The following is a 22380-nucleotide window of genomic DNA, read 5'->3' as shown; positions in this document are numbered from 1 at the left end:
TCTCACCTCAGCCTTCCAAGTAGCTGGGATTACAGGCACACACCACCATGCTTGGCGAATATTTGCATTTTTAGTAGAGACGGGTTTCACCATGTTGGCCAGGCTGGTCTTGAACTCCTGACCTCAGGTGATCCACCCACCTTGGCTTCCCAAAGTACTGGGATTACAGGCATGAGCCACCACGCCCGGCCACTTGCACAGTTTTTGGCTCTTTTGGGGTCAGTTCTTATGAGCTTGGGGAGTTAAAGCTGATTCAAGTATTTACTTGAGTCAGACAAAATTAGAAAAGCAAGTAGGAAAGAAATCCAGTGAATCCCATGACTGCGAAATATCTGAAGTATCTTTGGTGGTGACTTTTCCTGTGTCTGTCTTGCTCCTCCATTGTCATCCATCAACTTGAGCAGTCATGCGCCTGACCTGACCTTGATGTCTCGGTTTCCTGTGCCTCAGGTGTGGTGTTCATGGCTGGCCACGTGTATGCCGTGGGAGGGTTTAATGGCTCACTGCGGGTGCGGACAGTGGATGTGTATGACGGCGTGAAGGACCAGTGGACATCCATTGCCAGCATGCAGGAGCGCCGGAGCACGCTGGGCGCAGCGGTGCTCAATGACTTGCTCTACGCGGTGGGAGGCTTTGATGGCAGTACTGGTAGGTTCAGGGTGTGTTCCCAACCCCTCCTAGCCTGGGACACACCCTCCATGAAACCCTGTTTTATTTAGCCAGTTCTGGACCAACTTTCTGTCCATTTGTAGCTACTGCCCCAGGGAGATACCACCCTTCTGCCTCATCCAGCTTTCAGGGGAAGAGCCAGGCCTTCTTGCACACAGAATATGTAACTGCCCATGTACTAGGCTTTCTAGGACTCAGAAGAGTCCCTTTCCTACTTTTCAGTGTCTGGGAACCTATTTACTCAGAAGATGAGACTTAGAAGGAGAGCATGCTTAGCGGGGGGGTGCCTCAGGCCTCCAGTTTGAATCCTCTGCCAGACAGATGAGGGAGCTGAGTTCAGCACTTGGAAGAAACCTGGCTCAGGTCATGCAGTGGGCCAGGCTGCCCATTTTTTCTGTTGCCCTTTCTACTACCCCACTTGAAGCTTTGCCAGGCTTTTTCACCATAGGTGAGCCTTCTTGCCTCTGGACTCTATCTAGCTTCAAAATTTCAACCCGAAACCATTAGTTGACATAAACTCAGAGAGGTGATCTCATCTCTGCTCATACTGCCAGGTAGGTGTCTCAGTAAACAGTAGCTCTATTAAACTAATATGATATCCTTTGGCCCCCAGGGAGGGGAAAAGCAGTGTTTTTTTACTTCTCTGAATTTTTATTTGTGTCTTCACAATTTGGGGATTTTTCTCAGCCTTCTCTTTGCCTCACTCATATAATTCCAGGGCTTTAGCCCCTCTGGAGGCTGCCTTTAGTGAGTGGGGCAAAGAGAACGAAAGGGTAGTGGTGCATTGTTTCTTTAGGAAATTACTTTTGGCTATAAGTAGAGAACCTGATTAAACTGTGCCTTAAAACATGAGGGATTTTGCTTTACTCATGAAACAAGAAGCCTAGAGGTTAGCAGTGGCTGAGTTGGTCCAGTGGCTCATGGACATTGAGACCACATTCTTTAAGATTAGATTTTCTTGGCCTTTTTCTCATGATCATGAGATGACTGTTATACCTCCAGCCAACACATTTGTGTTCCGGGAGGGGTGGTATCTATATCAGAAAAGCAAAGGCCGTTTCTAAAATCCCCATAGACTTCTGCTTAGGTCTCATTGACTTGGTCACCCCTAGCTGTGAGGGAGTCTTGGAAAGCAAGTGTTTAGCTTTCCACTGCTAAGACAGACGAAGCTGGGGGAAAGGGGATTGGAATAGGTGTTCAGTGAGGCTACCTCAAGTGACTACTTGGAATCAAAGTATCTCACTCTGCAGTTTTTATGATCTACGTTTGCCATGCATTTCAGACACACCCCCTGTCCTTTCACAGCCCACTCTCTGGGTCAAGTCTTAATAGTCCCCGCAGGTAGACACTGCAGATGTGTTTGAGGGAGTCGCCACAGGCCGCATGGTGATTCAGAGGTGGCACCGAGGCATACATTTAGGTTTCCAGCCCCTGCATTTGGACTCCTCCCCCATCCTCACTGCTTCTTACACAGCAGGGTGAGGCCTGGTGCCATGGAAGTCTCATAAGTCTCTTGTCTCCCAGGCCTAGCATCGGTGGAAGCCTACAGCTACAAGACCAACGAGTGGTTCTTTGTGGCCCCGATGAACACGCGGCGGAGCAGTGTGGGTGTGGGCGTTGTGGAGGGTAAGGAGGTGCAGTGGCCAGTGGCCAGGCCTATCCGGCCCACAGGCCTTGTCCTGGGTCCAGCATCCTGCTTGGTGCTTCCTCTACCTTGGTTTATTCCTGAGATCACTCCTCTGAGTTAGGTACTATTATCCTGATTCAGCAGACGAGACTCAGAGAGGTGGTGGAGCTCCTGGCCCGTGGTGGAGCTGGGCTGGGGGAGTAGAAGGAGCCCAGAGGGGAAATGCCGGCCTGTGGTTTGGCCCCTTGTCAATAGCTCTGCTGGGGGTTGGGGAGGGGAAGGGAGTAGGGAATCCATAGTCAGCATGTGACCCAGGAGGATAATGTAGTGGAGGGAGAATTAAATGTGTTTAATGAATTTTGTCCTCATATTCATATGTTGAACATTAACAGAACTGTGGGTGAGGTAGGCACGTCTTCTTAGGTCTGATGACTGTCTCTGCAGGGCAGGCTGGTGATCGAGTCCAGCTCTAGTCAGGAAAGATGTGTAGGGTAAGGCAGGAGGGCGTGGTGAGGTCTTGGGCCTGGTCAGATGGTACACATTCATTTGTAAAAAAAAAAAAAAAAAAAAAACTCTTACGTCTAGTCTCTCGTTTTGTTTGCAAAACCCTTGTGAAGGAGGTAGGCAGGACTCAGATTTTCTCCATCCTCCGGATGCCCCACAGTCTAATGACAGTAAATAGCACAGCCTGTCCTTGAACCCAGGTCTTCTGACTCCTAAGCCGGTGCTCTTTCCACTGTGCTATGCCCCTTCAGAATGCTGACAAATGCCAGTAGGTAGGAGTTCTGTAAATATGTGTGAATTCAGTGTACCAAAGCATAGACTATTACTTGAACTAAAATGTTATTTGCAGGACAACACTGATTCATCAACCTGTGCTAGTGTGAGAATTTAGATGGAATATCTGTTCATTCAGACATGTGTGCAGACATTCCATCTCTCATGTACATACTCAAGAATACACATGCAAACACAAATGTGTCCTGGGGACAGCGTAACATTCAGCGAGTTAGACATTAATAGAAATATTCTTTTCTCGCACTGTATTTCTCAGTCTGCACTGGTATTGTGTAATTTAAGTTTTCATTTAAAGGTATACTATTCTAACATACTAAATAAGTCATCTTTGTGAGGGCAAGGATTTTTGTCCTCCTTCCAAGGTAAATTGTGTCTTGCAATCTCATTCTCTTGGTGGAACAGAAATTGATTTGTCTGCCAAGTATAAGTGCTTTGTCTAGCCACCTTCTCATTTCTTCTCTTGTTCCTTAGCCAGAATATCAAACAATAGAGTAGGGGTTAAAAATAGCAAATCCCTGTTAATAGACTGAAGGAGCAACCTTGAGTGCGTATTTTTTCAGCTGATGCAGATGGAATGGTTGATGGGGGTTAGAGGAGGTGCCATAATGGTGGTAATTTAAAATACTCCCCTTGACAAAGGCTTTTGTGAGCATATTCTGTATGTGGAAGAAGTGCTGTCTTGTAGCACGCCCTGTTGACATGGAAGACAGGCTGGGAATTTGTTTCTTCTGCCCCTCCTGAATCTGAAGCTCTTTCTGCTGTGGGCACCCTGGGGGAGCAGAGTCCAATTTACAGCTGTGGTGAGAATGTTGAGGGAGGAACTTAAGTGGACTCTGCTTCACTGTGGCCTTGAAGAGACAGCTCTCTGCACTGTCTGGCTTCCTCTCCTCCCTCTCATCATCTCATTACCATGGCTATACAGTTTGAATGACACTGAAAAAAAAAATGGAGGAAATTGCAATAATTTGCTACTGGCTGCCTCGAAGAATAGCTATTTAGGAAAAGACTGTGTGGATCAGAGTACAGGCAGAAGCTCCCCAGGAGAGCGGAGAATGTGCTATGGAGATTGTCGCATCTGAAGCAGCACACACCGTACAAGTAGCCTGGACCATAGAAGAGCTGCTTAGTCAGGTTTTTAAAAAATTTTCACTCCGGTGCGTGCAGAACTGAGGGGAGGGTGTGTTTCTTTCTTCTAGATAGGTCAATTGAGAGGACCCTGGGGCAGATAATAAAGCCAGGCTCGATGATGATAGAAGAAAAACATTTTTACATTTGATAATACAGCAGTAGTTCTGGTAGCAGAGTATGGGTTTGAGCCTGAGAATCTTTCTAACTTAAAATAATTGCGGATTTTCAAATACTAGTAGTATTCTTGGTGTCTATCCATCAAGAAAGCACATATGACCAAAAAATCTACCAAGTAATCCTGTTAAATGGATTTGCATTTGGCGATGTTTATTTAGTCTGCAACTAGTGTGACTCCTCCCTCTGTTCCCACAGAAGAGACCATCCCATTGCATTTTAAGACTAAATTTTAAACCCAAAATGTTTGAATTTCTGCTTTGGGATAGCTCAAATGCCAAATGTTTCCTCCTGTGTCCAGCCTCACTGTCAGCTCTCAGCCCCAGGTGGAAATGATACCCTTGGGTAGCAGCTTAATGGCATTTTAATTTAAAAGTAGATGACGGCACCTCAGGGCTCTTGTGTATGGCTCAGAGATCACAGGGTAGTCTGCAGAAAAATTCCAGCCACCCTGGCCCACAATGTACAAAGAACACTCCATTCACACACTGTACCTGCCAGGGTTGTGGAAGGGGTAGAGACAATGGCTAAGACAGGTTTTGGGTTCTCATTGAAGAAGATTTTTCCATATTTATTTCATCTGCTATTTCAAGCCTTGAGCCAGAAAGGTGGTCTGCCTGTGTATAGCTGGGGGCCTTCTAGCTTTCCATCTATCCAGTGCTGGTGTCTTGTTCTAGAGAAAATTTAACCTAATTCACCAGCAAGATTATGTTGAGTCCCAGTAGTGCCAGGCCATAGCTTTGGGCTGGGTATTTGGGGGTGCTTATTTAGAATGTTCAGTGTTTGCTTCTAAGGAGCTCATGGCTTAAGAGCAAGTAGAATATGTGAAGAAATGTGAAGGATGCTTTGCTTGGTTGAGGAGTAAGTTGGTGGTCCCCTGGAGAAAGAGGGAACAGAATTCTGAGGTAAGGGTGCCCCAGTTGGTTGCAGATAGGGTTTTAGCTGAGCTCTGGTTTCATGCCAGTGTCCCTGGCACCACACTCAGCCACTTTGTCTGTTGCAGGGAAGCTATATGCTGTTGGGGGTTATGATGGAGCTTCCCGCCAGTGTCTGAGCACTGTGGAGCAGTACAACCCAGCGACCAATGAGTGGACATACGTGGCGGACATGAGCACCCGTCGCAGTGGCGCAGGTATGGGAGAACCTCGGGATGCTGGCTGTGTGTGATTTGCTCACAAGTGGGTCTTTACATTTTTTTGTTTGTTTGTTTCATTTTAGATTCAGAGGGTACATGTGCAGGTTTGTTACATGGATATACTGCATAACAGTCGGGTTTGGGCTTCTAGTGTACCCATCACCCAAATAGTGACCATTGTACCTAATGGGTAATTTTTCAACCTTCACCCTACTTCCAGCCTCATCCCTTTTGGAATCCCCAGTGTCTATTGTTCTCATCTTTATGTCCATGTATACCCATTATTTAGCCTGTACATGTAAGTGAGAAGATACGGTATTTGATTTTCTGTTTCTGGGTTATCTCACTTAGGATTATGGCTTCCAGCTCCATCCATGTTGCTGCAAAGGACATAATTTCACCCTTTATTTGGCTGCATAAGATTCCATGGTGTATACATACTGTATTTTCTTTAATCAGCCATTGATGGATACTTAGATTGGTTATATGACTTTGCTGTTGTCAATAGTGCTGCTTTAAACGTAACGACTGTACATGTCTTTTTAGTATAATGATTTCTTTTCCTTTGCATAGATACCCAGTAGTGGGATTGCTGGGTCAAATGGTAGTTATACTTTGAGTTCTTTGAGAAATCCCCATACTGTTTTTCCATAGAGGTTGTATTAATTTATATTTCCACAATAGTGTATAAGCATACCCTTTTCTCTGCAACCATGCTAATGTTTTTTTTTTTTTTTTTTTTTTTTGAGATGGAGTCTCACTCTGTTGCCCAGGCTGGAGTGCAGTGGCGCCATCTTGGCTCACTGCAAGCTCCGCCTCCCTGCAAACTCCGCCTCCTGGGTTCACACCATTCTTCTGCCTCAGCCTCCTGAGTAGCAGGGACTACAGGCACCCACCACCATGCCCAGCTAATTTTTTGTATTTGTAGTAGAGATGGGGTTTCACTGTGTTAGCCAGGATGGTCTCGATCTCCTGACCTCGTGATTCATCTGCCTCAGCCTCCCAAAGTGCTGGGATTGCAGGTGTGAGCCACTGCACCCGGCCTTTTTTGACTTTTTAATAATAGCCATCTGACAAGTATAAGATGATATCTCATTGTGGCTTTAATCTTCCTTTTTCTGATGATAATCATCAGATGTTAAGCAGTTTTTCATATGATTATTGGCCACTGGAGTGCCTTATTTCGAGAAATGTCTGTATGTATATCCTTTGCCTGCTTATTAATGGGTTGTTTTTTCCTTGTTGAGTTGTTGGAGTTCCTTGTATATTCCGGACGTTAGTCCTTTGTTGGGGGCATAATTTGCAAATATTTTCTCCCATTCTGTAGGTTGACTGTTTACTCTGTTGATCATTTCTTATGCTGTGCAGAAGCCTTTTTGTTTGTTTGTTTAAATTCCATTTGTCTATTTTTGTTTTTGTTGCACTTGCTGTTGGCATCTTAGTCATAAATTCTTTGCCTAGGCCAATGCCCTGAAGAGTTTTTCCTAGGTTTTCTTCTAGGACTTTTATAGTTTCAGGTCTTACATTTAAGTCTTTAATCCATCTTCAGTTAATTTTTGTATATGGTAAGAGACAGAGGTCTAGTTTCATTCTTGTGTATGTGGCTAGCCACATACAGCACCATTTATTGAATAGAGTGTCTTTTCCCTATTGTTTTATTTTTGTTGACTTTTTTGAAGATCAGCTTGTTTTAAGTATGTGGCTTTGTTTCGGGGTTCTCTATTCTGTTCCATTGATCTCTGTGTCTAGTTTTGTACCAGTACCATGCTGTTTTAGTTACTATAGCCTTGTAATATAATTTGAAGTCAGGTAATGTGATACTTCTGGCTTTGTTCTTTTTGGTTAAGATTGGCTTTGGCTATTCGGGCTCTTTTTTGGTTCTATATAAACTTTAGGATTGTTTATTCTAATTCTATGAAGAATGATGTTGATAGTTTGATAGGAATTGTGTTGAATCTGTAGATTCCTTCAGGGAATATGGTCATTTTAATGACATTGATTCTTCCAATACATGAGTATGGGATGTTTTTCCATTTGTTTGTGTAATCTGTGATTTCTTTAGTCAGTCACAAGTGGGTATTGGTTCAACAACCTAACATTTTATTTTAACTCCTCCTTCTTTCGTTTTGCTGTATATAATCCCACTAGCACCTTTGCAGCTAGACACAGCACTTATAAGTTAACCTTTCCTGGGGGATCACTAGAGAATGGATGAGATAATACGCTCCTCATCATCGCTTATGTTTCTATGAAGGTGTTTACATCTTTTGAAAGTGAAGGCTTACTATGTGCCAGGCACTGTCCTAACAAATACTTTTTATGCCTCAATCCATTTAATCCTCACTACAGCCCTACAATGTGGATACAATATGAATTCCACTTATCAGATTTAGAAAGGAAGGCTGCCAGTGGTTGAGTAATTTGCCCAAGGTCATATAATTAGTAATGCTGACTCCAGAGTTAGTTTTTTAAATCCCTAAATTATCAGTCTTATCCCTCTGAAGTAGTAGGACAAGTCTTCAGTTGACAAAGCTGAGCTTGCCTGTCTGGGAATGAAAGCCAAGCTATTAGTGTTCATGTTTGGAGATAACTTATGTCCCCTACTCCCACTTTTCCTCACTTCAATGCATTCCCCAACATGGGAAGAAAATGACTTTCCAAAAGGTTTCCACTTCTACTTCTTGTCAGAAAACCAGAAGCTCTATGGTCCTTTGGGATTTTTCAGGAAGCGGAGCAACAACCCCTTCTCCCCTGCTTTGTCTTCCCATCCATTGTCTTAGAGGCCCAAAGGGAAGGGTCTGAGGGCAGACAGAGGCATCAGTCCACTGGCTCTTTATTGCTGGTTCCTGTGGTCAGTGGTGACTGATTACCAATCTGATCCTGGCGGGAAGGCTGTGTGACTTCTGAGAAGGGTAGCCACATTCCCACAATGTTATTCCTTTCTCTCTCTCTCTCTCTCTTTCTTTTTTTTTTGTGTATTTTTGGAGATTGAGTTGTGATCTCATTTTATAGTACCAAACATATGACCACTTCCTCAGCATTCTTTAAAAAGTATGCTATTTTAATATTTTTAAAGAGCCTTTGTGTGCTCACTGGTTTTGAAAATAAAATCTGCATGATGCCATTTAAGAAGTGTTTGTGTTTGGAGTGCTATTTTTCGGGAATTTTTGTCTCTGCTGATTCTGACAGGTTGGCCCTTCCTGAATGTGGAGCCATTGCCTGGAAGTCAGGAGGCCCAGGACTTCGTGCTGGGTCTGCTCTCATTTGCCATATGACCTTCCTTGGGCAAATCCCTTCCCTTATTCTGTCCTCTAATTCCTTATATGTGAAATGAGTGGGTTGTAGGGTTGTAGTAGATGTTCCCTAAGAACCAAGTCAATCCACAAATCCCATGATTCTTTTCCTGTCGTAAACCTCTTTCGGAAATTTTGGTTTCTAAAGTTTTGGTAGAGTCTTCTTCGTACTCCCTAGAAATCCTCTGTTGTGACGTAAGGGGTGAGAGCTCAGCATGCCTGGGGCAGCACACCCTGAGATGCGTGACCGCTCCTAGGGCCGAAAGCCTGGGGAGGCAGCCGGGCGTGAAGCCGCCAGGGCAGACCTGCGTTAGGAAGCTCAGGCTTGTCTCTGTGGAGGGAGCCGCCTTTGGAGACTACAGCTGCTTTGTCTCTGCCAAGCTGCTGAAATGGTTATTGCTGGGTGGACATCACCTGGCCCTATTCCTGTCTCTTACCTACACTGGAGGACCTGGAGGGTGACACGTCTGTTGCCTGGGAGTGCAGTGTCCCTGGGAGGCACACTGACCTTGATTTAGGAAATCAAAACCAAGCCTTTTTCCTGAGGTTACTGTCAGAGCCCTGGCCTCCGACTCCCAGGTCAGCCTTTCTTCAGTGCTTCACTTTCGTGAGATTTGGGCAAGTCTCACCTCTGGAGTTGAGAACCCACATACTTATCAAGGTGGGTGTTCTTGTTGGCTGAAGACCCAGAGACCAGAGGCCCTGGCCTTTGGCTGCCTGAGGCCCTTTGAGGTGCCAGGAGCGCCTGTGGCTCTAGGTCCAGGACGCCGCTGCATGAATGTTTATGGATGAGGCTGCACTAGGGCAGAGGCAGAGTTGCCTGAGTGCCTGGAAGGCAGCTCGCTTCCTCAGCAGGGTGTGGGCAATGCTACCAGATGGTTAGGGGAAAAAGAGGCCATCTCTCAGGGAGTGCGTGTTCCTGCTGAGTGAGCATGGAGGAAAGGAAGGTGAGGCAGCTTTGGAACTCAACTAATTGTATTAAACCTGTCAGTTAGAGAGAGCCATTGTTGATACGACAGCGCCATCTGCTGTTAGTTTAGAGCAACTGCTGGGAGCCACTAGCATACCCACATAATTGCTGGGAGGGATTTTATTAATTTATATTTTTGTCATTCAAGCAATATTTCTTGAGAACCTACTGCCGTGGGGCACAGGAAAGCAGACGAGGACAAGGTAAAAACAGTCCTCATCCATATGGAGTTATAGTCTACAAGTCTGGTTCTTGGGTCTGAAACCTGGCTGCACATCCCAGTCACCTGAGGAACTTTTTCTGACTCCTGACCAGTGTGGAATCTATCTTGTAAAAAGCTTCCCAGTCCATTGAGATGCAGCCTGCCCACGGAGTGGAGTAGTCTGTGGTCCATGGGAACTACTGATCTAGTACAACTCTTTCCCTTTACAAATAGGGAAACTGAGGCCCAGAAAGGGGAAGGGTCACCCAGTGAGCAAGTCAGAGAGGCAAGTCCGGAACACAGGTGTCCTAGCTACCAGGTCAGTTGCACTTTCTAGATACTGTGCTGTCTTCCCTCTTTATGGCTTTCATCTTCTTGTTGTATAAAAGGATTTTAAAAGATTATACTAAAACTTGTAAACGAAGCAATTCTAGCACTCAACTCAGGCCGATCAACATGGTTAGTGATCTAATAATGCCCTCTGCAGTACAGGAGGAGAGAAGTGGGCAGAAAGGTAAGCTTCTGCTTACATGACCAGCAGGGAGGCCTCCTTAATAATAATTTCAGCACTTTTGCTGTGTCGCTAGTTTCAATTTTTAACTCTTTTTAATCAACTAATATAAGGATGAGTAAGTAATACAACATTGTAGGAAAACTAGGCAATATAGATAGGCAAAAAAGGAAAATGAATGTAATTTACCACTCAGAAATAATTATTCTTAATATTTTACTGGATTTCTTTCAGTATTTTTTGTCCTTTTTTCTTTGCTTATGAACATCGTCCCCTGTATGTATATATGTATGTATATATTTATGTTTTTTCAAAACAGAATTTGGGTCACATTTGCTTTATACTTCAAAGTTTTGAGGTTGCGAGTCTTATGAGGGGGCGGGTAGGGTGTCATTATATTTGTTTTACAGATGAGGACACTGAAGTCCAGGGAGACAAACTGGCACTCCCCAAGTCCCCTCGCTGGTCAGGGCTGTCCAGGACTGGACCCCAGGCCTCCTGATTTCCGGTTACTGTAGCCAGCCTGAGGCTGGGACACTGTGCTCTGCCTTTCAGGGGTTGGAGTGCTTAGCGGACAGCTGTACGCCACAGGTGGGCATGATGGGCCTTTGGTGAGGAAGAGCGTTGAGGTTTACGATCCTGGAACAAATACCTGGAAGCAAGTGGCAGACATGAACATGTGCCGGCGCAATGCAGGTAATGACTCCTCTCTCCATCTCCCCTTTGGGGGTCGTGTGCCTTTTCTCCCTGAAGACACTGGCTGTAAACATCAGGGAGATTCCCAGGGTCTGGAGCTGAGTGTATATCCTGAACAGGGAGTGTCCATTTTCCAGGTGGGCTCTCGGTTAGAGGAGGGGAGAAATTGAGACCCCGAAAGCTAGCTGCAGATCCTGCAACCTAGATGCAGAGGATCCCCTTCCTCCCCACTGAAGGGTGATGACTTTTACCACACACAGATGAGCACAGACCTGGAAAAGTCCTTTGGTTGCCGTCAGTACCCCTTGCCCGACAGCTTTGTAGGTAGCTAAGCTCAGGGCTCTGTGGACAAGGGCCAGAAAATGGCACTTGGTTCTATCTATTCTTTGCCAGTGCCTGGCTAGGAGAACCTCTCATTTCCTACTTGAAACCAGTCTCCTTCCTTGCAGGGACAGTTGGACCCTTGATCAGTTCTCCTTTCCTTATTGCTTTCTTTGTATTCCTGTCTCTCCTTTCCTTCTTGTCTCCTATGCCTTCTTGTAGGAATGATTTACTGTAGAGTATTTAGGTTTATATTTCCTGGAGCATGAGGCCCCTTTTAAGCTATTTCCTTTTTGAGCTTTGCCTTGTGGGTTGTGTACTGTGTCAGTATACCTTTATGCCTCTTTGCTCTAGGACAGTGTTGGCTTAGCCCAACTTCCCAGGCTGGAAAGACACACAGGTGACTTTCAGGCAGATCCATTTTCATTATTCTCATATTACCTGTTTGCTAAGCCCATTCGTGTCTGACTTGGAAGTGTAAACAGGGGCTGAGGGGATGTTTATTAATTTACTTGTTGCCTAAGCCTGCTGTGATAGAAGTTCTCATTTGGCTTGAAGCCACATGAGCAAAGAATTACAGGACCCTTAAGGCAGCTAGTCTATCTAGAACCTGGGAATTCAGTTTAGATGTAAATGTGTGTTTGCATAAAATTCATGCATAGATATTTCTATTTTTTAATAACAAAAATGGAATTACACTATAACACTATTTTGTAACCTGTTATTTTTTTTTAAAAAAACTCACTTTACAATCTCTCATGAATATCTTATTACAACACTAAACTTACTTATATGATATTATTTTAAATGACTATATCATAATTTAAACAATCTACTATTGGACACAGGTTATTTCCATCTTTTCTATACTATAAGTAATACTTTAGTTATTATAAATGGTCTTTATAGCTAAATCAGTGCACACATTTAAAATTCTTTCTTTAGAATAAAAGGCCAGAAATAGATTTTTTTTTTTTTTTTTTGAGACAGGGTCTCGCTCTCTCAGGCTAGATTGCAGTGGCATAATCTTGGCTGTGCAACTCTGCCTCCTGGGCTCAAGAGATCCTCCCACCTCAGCCTTCTGAGTAGTTGGGACCACAGGTATGTGCCATCACATCTGGCTAATGTTTGTATTTTTTGTAGAGACAGGGTTTCACCATGTTGCCCAGGTTGGTCTTGAACTCCTGGGCTCAAGTGATCCATCTGCCTTGGCCTCCCAAAGTGCTGGGATTACAGGTGTGAGCCACTGTGCCTGGCCAGAAGTGGACTTTTTTAATTAGAGGGAGCACATGTATTTTAGATGCCATCCAGGAAGGTGTCCATTTTATCGTCTCACCAGTATTTGAGAGTACCTTCAGCAACACTGGTAATTGCTACTTTTTGGAGTATCACCAATCCCTTAATCTAATTTTGAAAAACACACAACATATTGGACTATGGCCTTTGAAAGTCTTAATGAGCAATAATTAATTACATTTTCGTACGCCTTAGACCCTGCTGCATGAGACCTTGCCCAAAACCCATCTCACTCTGAGATCAGGGTGGGAGCTGTTCCTCATCCCTGGGAGCTGTGTGTGAATGTAGACCCCAGTCTTGTAAAGGGATTACAGACATAACCATCAGCATCACACAGTGTGGATACACCATAGGGCTTATCCGGGAAAAACTTAGCAGCAGAGAAGTAGTAGCATGCATGAAGTCCCCTGAATTGTTTTATTCTCTAGCTTAGGCCTGGCACAGGAGGTCTGTGTACACCTTTCCAGTAGAGAGGGGTCTGTGCCCATATGCTCTACATACTTATAGTGTAGGTATGTGTGTGGCAGAGGGCATACACTTTATAAGTAATCAGACCCCCTGGTCAGGGAAATGATCTTGTTAGGAAGAAGGATCCTTGGAGCCCAGTGGCTGTTGTCAATATTTTCTTCCACTTAGCAAACTCAAACCTGTGGAGCCAAATCCCCGTTGTATTACCATGAAGGGAGGAAAAGAGCCTCCCAGGCTCTCCGGATTTGTCTCTTGATCAATTCTGATCTCTTGGTGCGCCTGCTGTGATGTCTCCTATGGCTTTTGTTTGACTCCCAGGGGTCTGTGCAGTGAATGGGCTCCTGTATGTGGTTGGAGGGGATGATGGGTCCTGCAACTTGGCTTCGGTGGAGTACTACAATCCTGTCACTGACAAATGGACACTGCTTCCAACCAACATGAGCACGGGGCGGAGCTATGCAGGTCAGTGTGTGCCATCTCCATGCCCATCCCAGAGGCCTCCAACACACTGGGGGAATGAGGGGTGGGTGGGCCGGTGGGATGAGGGGATGTGAGCTTGCTTAACTTGGGCCTGAGTGCCTCCTCCAGGGATGACAGGTAATTGTTACATGGCCACCACTCTTTCATTCTGAGCTCATGACAGATACTGATAATTAGCACTTATTACCCCCTGCCCCCGCCCTGACCCTGTGAACCTGAAGGTAGCCTCAGAATTTATAACGTTTGTTCCATCGAGCCACTCCAACTGAACTGAGTTGTCACAAGAGATTTTAGAATTTCATTGCCATTCCTGATTTACTTTGTGCCAGGCTCCTAGATGGCATAAGATGCAATTCTTGCTGTCCAGAGTTGAATTGGACAACTGGGAAGACAAGATGATGTATATACAACTTCTAAATGACATACACTAGACAGGCTTTAGCACATGAAAGACTGGTGAGAACTGGCAAAGCCAGGGAACCCTTCCTGGAGGAGACAGGCTCAATTACACTTTGAGGCTGGATCACAATCACACAAATGGCTGTCCTTTACTGGGTGGCTGGCCCCGTGCCATGGGGCAGTGTGTTAGGAACAGAGTGTGCATTTGTTTTCATCTTTTCAGCAACTCTTGGGCTGAATGGGACTGTATCCATTTATTTTATGGATGATGAAACTGAGGTTTGGAGAGTTTAAGTAACTTGCTGAAGGCCACACAGCTAATAAATGGCAAAGTCAGTTCAAACCCAGAGTTCTAAGTCCATGCCCTTTGTGCTACCCCAGCTCAGGGTAAGCCTTAGAGTAAGGCACCAGGCGGGTGTGGAAGCTTCTTCTTGGGGAGTGTGTGTGAGGGGTTTGGTGAGTGGCAGGGGCAGGGGTGGCGTCAGAGTTGGTGTTTCTCTCTATGGGGAGATGAGCAAATATATATCCATAGTGTAGTTCAGTTCCTTGTATCTGGTTTTCCAGAATCTGGAATAGAGATAACATTATTTATCCAGCACACACAGAACATACCAGGCATTATCCAAAGTATTTGATAGTCATTGTCTCTTTTAATCCATACCACAACTCCAGGGATATTCTTCCAGTTCCCATTTTGCGTTATAAGGTCAGTCGTTCCATCTAGTTTGACTGCAGAGGAAGATTGTGCTGTGCAGATTTGAAGGAGTTTGCAGCACAGTCTTTCAACGTAAGACTTCTGTTGCAATGGACTTTAACTTTTTTCTTCCTTTAGAGTTTTTTTCACCTTGTAATGCTTTTCTTGGCTAAGTATAAAACATTTTAGAAGAAGTTTGGTCCTGGAGTAATTCTGTTCTGGGATGAGTGAGACAAGTGAGGATCTTCCCTTGACTCCAGGCGTGCCTTAATGAGAGGGGAAGAGTTAAGTGTGGGTGGTTAGAATTTCATATATATGCTGAATATTTCATGTACCTTTCTTCATTGTCTGCCCTCTCCAGAAGTAGGTAGGAAGCAGACAAGCAAACCTGCAATTTTATGTTCAAACCCACTTACTGAGTCTATTATCTTAAAGTCTAAGGAAATGTTCCAAAATGCAAAGATTTGTGGACAGTTATTTATTGGGGCCTTACTCATGATAGGAAAAAACTGAGAATAACTTAATGTCTGACATGAGGGAAATAGTTAATAATCTATGGGATATTTATATAGTGTATGATTTTTAATGTTATGAGAAAACATTTGTAATAGCCTGTTAGGTTAAAAAAGGATGCAAAGTTGTATGAACCTTGTGAACTCACACATGTAGTCCTGTATTGCTGGTAGCGGGAGTGGGGGTTGAATAGCTGCTGCTTCTTCTGCAGATGGATATTGGAGTCAGATGTGAATTTGAATCCCAGCTCTGCCACTAGCCCTGAGTCTCTGGGCCAGATATCCTATCATACTGAACCCCTGTTGTCTTATTTGTAAAATGGGAATAAAATTAGACTGAGCCTTTTAGGGTGCTGTGAGAATGAAATGCAGTAATACTTGTGAAGAGCTAAGCACAATGCCTGCCTGGCAGTAGACACCATGCAGTAAATGATTGTAATTATTATTAGATGCTAGAAAGTATTCCAAAAAGACAGTGGTGGTTTTCTTTGTGTGAAGGGATTAAAGCTTTTTTCTTTGTGTTCTGCATTTTCCAGATTTCCCATAATGAGAATAAATTACTTTTATAATCAAGATAAAGGTTATATGAAAAAGCAACACAGGAGCCTGCTTTCAAAAACAAAAAGCTACCTTCTGAAAGAGATGTCTGAGATTCAAGTAAGATGCTGTCAAGACCAGGCACCTGGACTCAGGTTCTGCCTGCCTCGAAGCTTCAATGTCTGCACCTTTAGCCAGGAATAAACAGGAAATAGATGTCTTAGCAGAATATCTCCAGTGGGGTATCCTGGCTTGCTTTTAGCCATGTTCTGTCAATCTCATCTTCAACCAGAACATTTTATAGTTGTGGGACTATGTTAAAATAAGGCTCCAGTAACCATCCTGCCTGGAGACACCTATAAGTTAGGATTTCGTTTAGCAACAGGCACCAGAAACCCTGACAGATACTTTCCTAAATAAGGAAGTGAGTGTATTTGTCTCAAGTAGAAAGAAATCCAAGGTTGGCCTGGGGGCTCAGACTGACATTGAAGAACCAGGTTTCTCTTCTCTTTTCTGTTCTGCCAGCTTTATCAAGGGCTGCTGCCTCCCCTTGGCCTTGCGTGAGCATTCCAGTCACAACAAGAACAAAGCCAGCGTTGCAACACTGGCACACTTGCCTTTATAGTCTTATTGGCCAGCACTGGGTCACATGGCACATCTAACTGCCAGGCAGTCTGGGAACCCGAGCTTTCGACTTGCTGGTGGCTGTGGTCAAGGACAGCAAGTTGGAAGGATGTTGACGGAATCAACCTGTACTATCTGATATGTAGCCTCAGTCCCTTACAGTGAGGTTCTGGGTCATGCGTGGATTTATAGTTAGGTGTTGAGCGTGGTTCACCCGGACTAAAACAGTAACACAGCGTACATGTCTAGAGCATTTATCAAAGTCGAGATTGTCACATTGGCAGGGTCTGTTAGATGACATTCGTGTGGGAACTGAGCATAAAGAGGTCAAAGAACTTGCCAAAGGCCATAGTGCAGGTTGACTGGTGGCAGAGTTAGGATTGGAATTCAGTCTTTCTTGCTCCCATGAAGGCAGCCTACTATACTTTCCACTTCATTCCAGTGTCTTCTAAAAGTAGAGATGAATCACCCATCGCTTCTCTTACAATGATTCAAATTTAGAGCTGCATAGCTGCCCCTGGGCACTGAGCATTGTTGGGCTGGGTGCTAGGGCTGGGGACGGGAGTCACCACAGTGAGTCCATGTGATGACACCTGGTGAGGCTACTAGCCAGCGGTGTTTGAGGGACTGTGCTCGTAGGTTCAAGTGTCTTGCCAGGACTTGGCTCTTGGAGTGGGGAGCGGCCAGCTGCTAGCAGCCTGAGTCTACAGACACTTCGATATTAGGATAAAAATTGTACACATTTCCCTTGGCTGTGACTCAGGATATCTTGGATTCATGAACTCACTGGGACTCTGAGTAATTTTGGAGAAGCTAAGATGATAACTTTCTCCCCCTTTCTTATTAGGTGTTGCCGTGATTCACAAGTCCTTGTGACCCAAAATCCCACTGCCAGGAGGTGGAGGAAGGAGCAGGTGCTGCCTGTGACTCTAAACAGCAGGACCTTGGTGACTGGATTCAACTCCCTTGGGAGGGTCTGTGCTGCTGTGAGAACTGCTGTCCTCTGACTTGGCAGACTGGTGTTGTTCATCGCAGTGTGGACACCATTACCCACCCCCGCTCCCCTGAGGTGCTCTGGCCTATGCCCTGAGCAATGGGATCCTGACAGCCCCAGGCAGCACCTTTGGGCTTTGTTTTGGTGTTTCTACAGGGACCATACAGACCCTGGAATGTGTGTGTGTGTGTAGAACATGGTGTTTCTCTAAGTTGGGGGGTAAGCGTGTGTGACAGTCTACTGGATTTCTTTACTACTGATCCTTTCGCTGTGTTAAAAATCAAATCACAGAGACCTCTCTTCTGGATTTGTCCCATGGGGACCCTGAGACTACTAAAGCTGCTTTCTTCCGAAGGTCCAGTTGGACAGTCTGGGAATGTCCAGAAATAACCAGTGAGGGGGCAGTTCCCTGGCCACACCCACTTATGTACTTTAACTACTGTGACTTTGTCTGCAGAAGAGCTAGAGAATTTTCAAAGCTGCACCGTGTCCTCTGTGTGCTAGAATAAGGGACAAATGGGTTCCCTGCGCTTCTCAGCCCACTGTTTTTCCTTGAGTTCTACAGGAAGCAGATGAGAACTGCTCAGTCTTCAGGTTTAGGCCATTGGTCTTTGATGTCATAGATTCCAGGCCTGGGAGATATTATGTCTCTTCAGCTGGGAAAACTAGCTCTTTAGAGAAGCCTCGGGTAACACTGAAAAAAAAAAAAAAAAAAAAAACCAGGAAAAAAACAAAGAACCAAAAACCAAAGTGGTAAGGATTCAGTTCCTGCCTGTAATGGTCTCAGAGAGGGTCCTACTTTTAGGTTCTCCCAGGATGGGACAGTCCCCATTTATACTTAATATCCGGGTTTAATTATTCACAGCACCCCGTTTTACTCTCTTAAGTGTTCTGGTTTGGAGGATAAATAAGAGGCCACCCTCCTCCAAATGCAAATATAGATTTGTGCCTGTGTTGGATGGAGTCGTGTGTGATTCAGATGGATGTTGGATGACTTCAAAGGAATATACCACTAGAGCTGGCCCTTGGCGCTTTGTGACAGTGGTCAAGTCTGTCTAATGTCCTTGTCTTCTTTTTCTTGTGCTTTCCCCCATTCCAGGGTGTGCACCCTCTCCCCAAGCCCCAAGAACCTCACTACTGCTTTCCCTGTGAGGTAGGAGGTGTCAGTGGGCCCTGGGTTTGAGGCCTCCTGAGGTGTGCTTGCGTTTTAAAAAGGGAGCTTAGGAAGAGCTTTGCTAATTCACAGGTAAAAATGATTAATGATAGAGCTTCAAGCATCTTGAGGAGTGGGCATTTGAGGGTGCATGGAGTAATTTGTCTTTAAAAAACTTTAAAGTTGTGCTGTTCGTAAACTAGCAAATTGCTCATGCTGGAATTTCTGGCATAAGCAGGGGAAGTCTTGTGTCTGGAGAATAGTCTCATACCTTGCAGTCTGGGACACTCCCTACTTTGAGAATCCACCTACAGGAAGCCAAGGAACTTTATAAATCCTGATGTTGGACTTCTGATACGACTGGGCTACTTCCAAGCAGGTGCTGCAGGAGATTGGCATCCCCCAACCCCTGCAGTCAGAAACCCCGAAGTCTTCCCCGCCAGTGGGCCGCTTTGTGTATTTACTGTATATTTATTGTGCCCTAAATGTGCAACTCTCCTAAAGACAAAACTTCTCTTTCTGATGTTAAGCACATGTTTCTTCAACAAGACGCTTGGAGAACAACAAGGTACCCAGAAGTTGTAGAAGCCTTCAGAAGAGGCTAAAATATCCAGCTTTGGGGGACCTGGAAGAAATGTCTCCAAAGGAAGCAAGGCATGTTTTAGTTGAGTACTGTGGTCTCACTATGAAGTGGGGATGATGGTGGCTTCAGAACTCTACCTGGCTGTGGGTTGGAAGCTGATGGAATGAGAAATGTCCTTTCTCCTTCTCTGAGGAAATTTTGAGCCTTGTTTTGGTGTGTCTGTGTAATGGGGATGGGGTTGGGGTTGGGATCTGATGTATGCCGTCCACAGAAGCTCTCAATTTCAGATGACAGGTGAATTCCGCGTCCCTCCCCCACCGTTGAGAAGCTAGACTTTCGTGCTGGAGAGGCTATTTTTTATGTGTCATCTTCCAGGGAAGGGTTCCTCCACTGAAAGCTAGTCAGTCATGTTTTCTGTTTTTGGATTTTTGCAATTGGTTTCGCCTCATGTTTCCTTCCCTACAAAGCACTGCCTCTGCTGGGCGTGCTGGCGAGGCTGTGTCTGTTTCACCCTCGTGTGTCCTTTCTCACGGGGACCAGAACACTGGTACGTCATCACCAAAGCCAATCTGCTCCAGCTGCCCACAGATGCCACCAAAATCTGCTATCTCTTCATTACCAGGTAGGATTCTCTTTCCCCAGTGGACACAGCAGGCTACTTTCGAGTTTGTGCTGGTCACATGGTAGATGAAGCCTCTTACTGCCCCACTTAGGGTGGCCACGGCTGCTTGTGAATGCAGCTTTGCCAGTGGCGTATCTGTCATCTGACTGAGGTGGTGAAATGGAATTGAGGCCCAAGGTTAGAAGCAGCCGAGACGCCACTTGGATACTGATTTGAACAATGTAGAAGTCAGATTCTGAATTCCAAAGTTATTTCTCATAAGTACCCAATGGCATCTCTCCATCTACAAAGTTGCAGTATTATGCAAATGAAAGTGACCTCATTTTCTGCTATGCAATAAGAATACTTAATTCTATTTCCTGACAAGCCAGTTGCAATATCCCCTAAGATGCTTTTTGAGCTGTCTTACTTTGATATCTGTTGTGTAATGTTTGTATATTTCTGAGCCAGATCCTTTCAAAGATTGCCTTTTTATAAAATTGAAGCTGTAGCTTTTAGGCTAAAATTTTAATGTAGATATTTTTATAAGATATTTTTTTCAAGATGTTTGAATCGCTTTTTATTGTCCATGATGATATGTTATGTTCTTTGCATCATTCACTCTCAAACATAGTTCATGCCTGTAGCTCTCTTCCTTTTGTTTCTCACCCTCCAGAAGCATCTTTTCCAGTAGCGCCAGGTAGATGAGCCTTTTTTTTTTTTTTAAAAAAATACCATATTCAAGGGAGTCTGCTGCATTTTAAAACACAGTCACTGGTGTTTCTTGAATTGCTAGGGCCTGATGTTGTGTTCGACTCAGCTCTTGCCCATCTGTATTGATTGTGTGTGTGTTTTTTTTTGGAGTCTGCTTTCTGTGGGGGTGAGGCTGGGCTGTCTCATGGTGGCTCCCACTGACGGGCACTGAGGCTGGCACCCTGTGGCATGGAGAAGCCTCAGGGAAAGGCCTGCCCCCCAGCACACACTCCCATAGTTTCCTAGGTCCAGCCAACCATTCCTTATTCTCTTCTATCTCCTTGTTCATCTGAAGCTTCCATTAGCTTGAAGCCTTTGCTGCTGGATGATGCCCTTTTTGGGAGCATCTTGTCTCTGACCTTTGGAAGAGGGGTCAGTCCTCATGATCCCCATGTGTTAAGCATGTGCTTTGCAGGTGCTCACACGACACTTACAACTTACTTCCTGAGCTGTGTCTCTACTCCAGGCTCTGGTTTGTGTATTTATCTGCCATTAGCATCATGATTTTTAAAATTTATTATTATTATTATTATTATTGTTGGGACAGGTGCCATTTACATTGCCTCCATGCTCCCCATTTGCACCTAGCTGGATCAGGTTGGGAGGCTGAGCAAACTCGTATTCCAGTTAGTTGGAGTTTTTAAAGGCTCTGTTTGCCTGGAGAAGCAAGGAGGTTAGAATGTATTTTTTTTTTTTAAGCATTTGCACTATTTAGAGTCCTAAGCCCCTCATATTCAGCTGTGCTGTGTTTCTACTGACCAAACAGGAGAGCCAGCAGCACTCCCAGCATTTGGGAATGGAAGAGATTACTTCTGTAGTGGATAATTGCAGCCTCATAGCCCCTGTGCAGCCTTCGTCATGGGACTCAGTGACTCATGGATATAGCATCAGCCATGGCAGGAATGCACAGGACTGTGGCATTTGCAGCATCAAATTGCCCTAGTACCATGTTTGGTTATGAGATTGTAAATTATTCGCTCCCCCGTCCTCCCCTCCCCTCGTTTTCAGTGGCAATAGAGGACCCTTGTGCTTTTTGTTTAATTTGCATATTATGTGTAAAATACTTTCTTTGAAAGAAAAGTGAAGACGCTGAATGTGTATGTCTGTGTGGGTGCTCTGTCCCTGTGGTTGTCATAGCCAGTCAGACTTGATCACTGACACCCCGTACAACATGTTGCATAGGTAAGATCCTCGATCTGGTGTTCTCTGCATGGCTGTTAGGGACTGTATATCTTGTAAAAGAACACTTGTCACATGCTTGATCAGTTACAGCGATAGCTGAAGAAACATTTCCTCAAATGTATTATTTTAACAGGAATCATGTTCTAATTTCCCATCCTTTAATTTTAATAAAAGTTGAACTGTGCAAACTTTTCTCAGTATTTCATTTGTGTAGTCCACTCTCTCTGCTATGTCTCAAACATGAAAAGGACGGATTTATTCCTGTATGTCTTCGGATTAAAAAAATTTTAAGATGTACTGGACAAGATCTGGGTTCCTTGGTTTCCATCACTGGCCCCAGCAGAGTACCAGGCCCACAAAGACCTTCTTCAATGAGGCCAAGAGAGGACAGTCCCTCCAGGGGGTGTTAGGTGGTGTGGGCAACTGCCAGATAATCACTGGGAACCACGGAGAGTCAGGTTTGGTGGGGAAGACAGCTAGCTCAGCTGGGCATCACCATTTGGGAGAGGAGCCTTGTATGAAGCGGGGGGTGGATCCCTGGCTCAGCTGTAACTTCTCAAAGCCTCCTGCTCAGAGACCT

General features: G+C 44.8%; 1 protein-coding gene across 4 annotated transcripts in view; it reads left to right on the top strand.

The window, feature by feature from the left end:
* KLHL3 (kelch-like family member 3) overlaps positions 1-21984 on the top strand; it is a 118121-nt gene extending 96137 nt beyond the window's left edge. For 3 of the 4 annotated variants that reach the window (XM_011969166.1, XM_011969168.1, XM_011969169.1), the window contains 6 exons: positions 451-648; positions 2194-2295; positions 5400-5528; positions 11063-11203; positions 13607-13750; positions 17382-21984. In XM_011969166.1, coding sequence (XP_011824556.1) covers positions 451-648; positions 2194-2295; positions 5400-5528; positions 11063-11203; positions 13607-13750; positions 17382-17410 — 743 coding nt within the window. In that variant the 3' untranslated portion in view covers positions 17411-21984. The remainder of the gene's footprint in view (positions 1-450; positions 649-2193; positions 2296-5399; positions 5529-11062; positions 11204-13606; positions 13751-17381) is intronic. The other variant, XM_011969167.1, reaches the window with a different exon arrangement.
* The last annotated feature ends 396 nt before the right edge of the window (positions 21985-22380 follow it).

Source organism: Mandrillus leucophaeus, unplaced genomic scaffold (assembly GCF_000951045.1).
Source record: "Mandrillus leucophaeus isolate KB7577 unplaced genomic scaffold, Mleu.le_1.0 Scaffold88, whole genome shotgun sequence".
Lineage (NCBI taxonomy): Eukaryota > Metazoa > Chordata > Mammalia > Primates > Cercopithecidae > Mandrillus > Mandrillus leucophaeus.
Note: the sequence above shows the minus strand (reverse complement) of the source record. Positions and strands in the feature narration are given on the sequence as shown.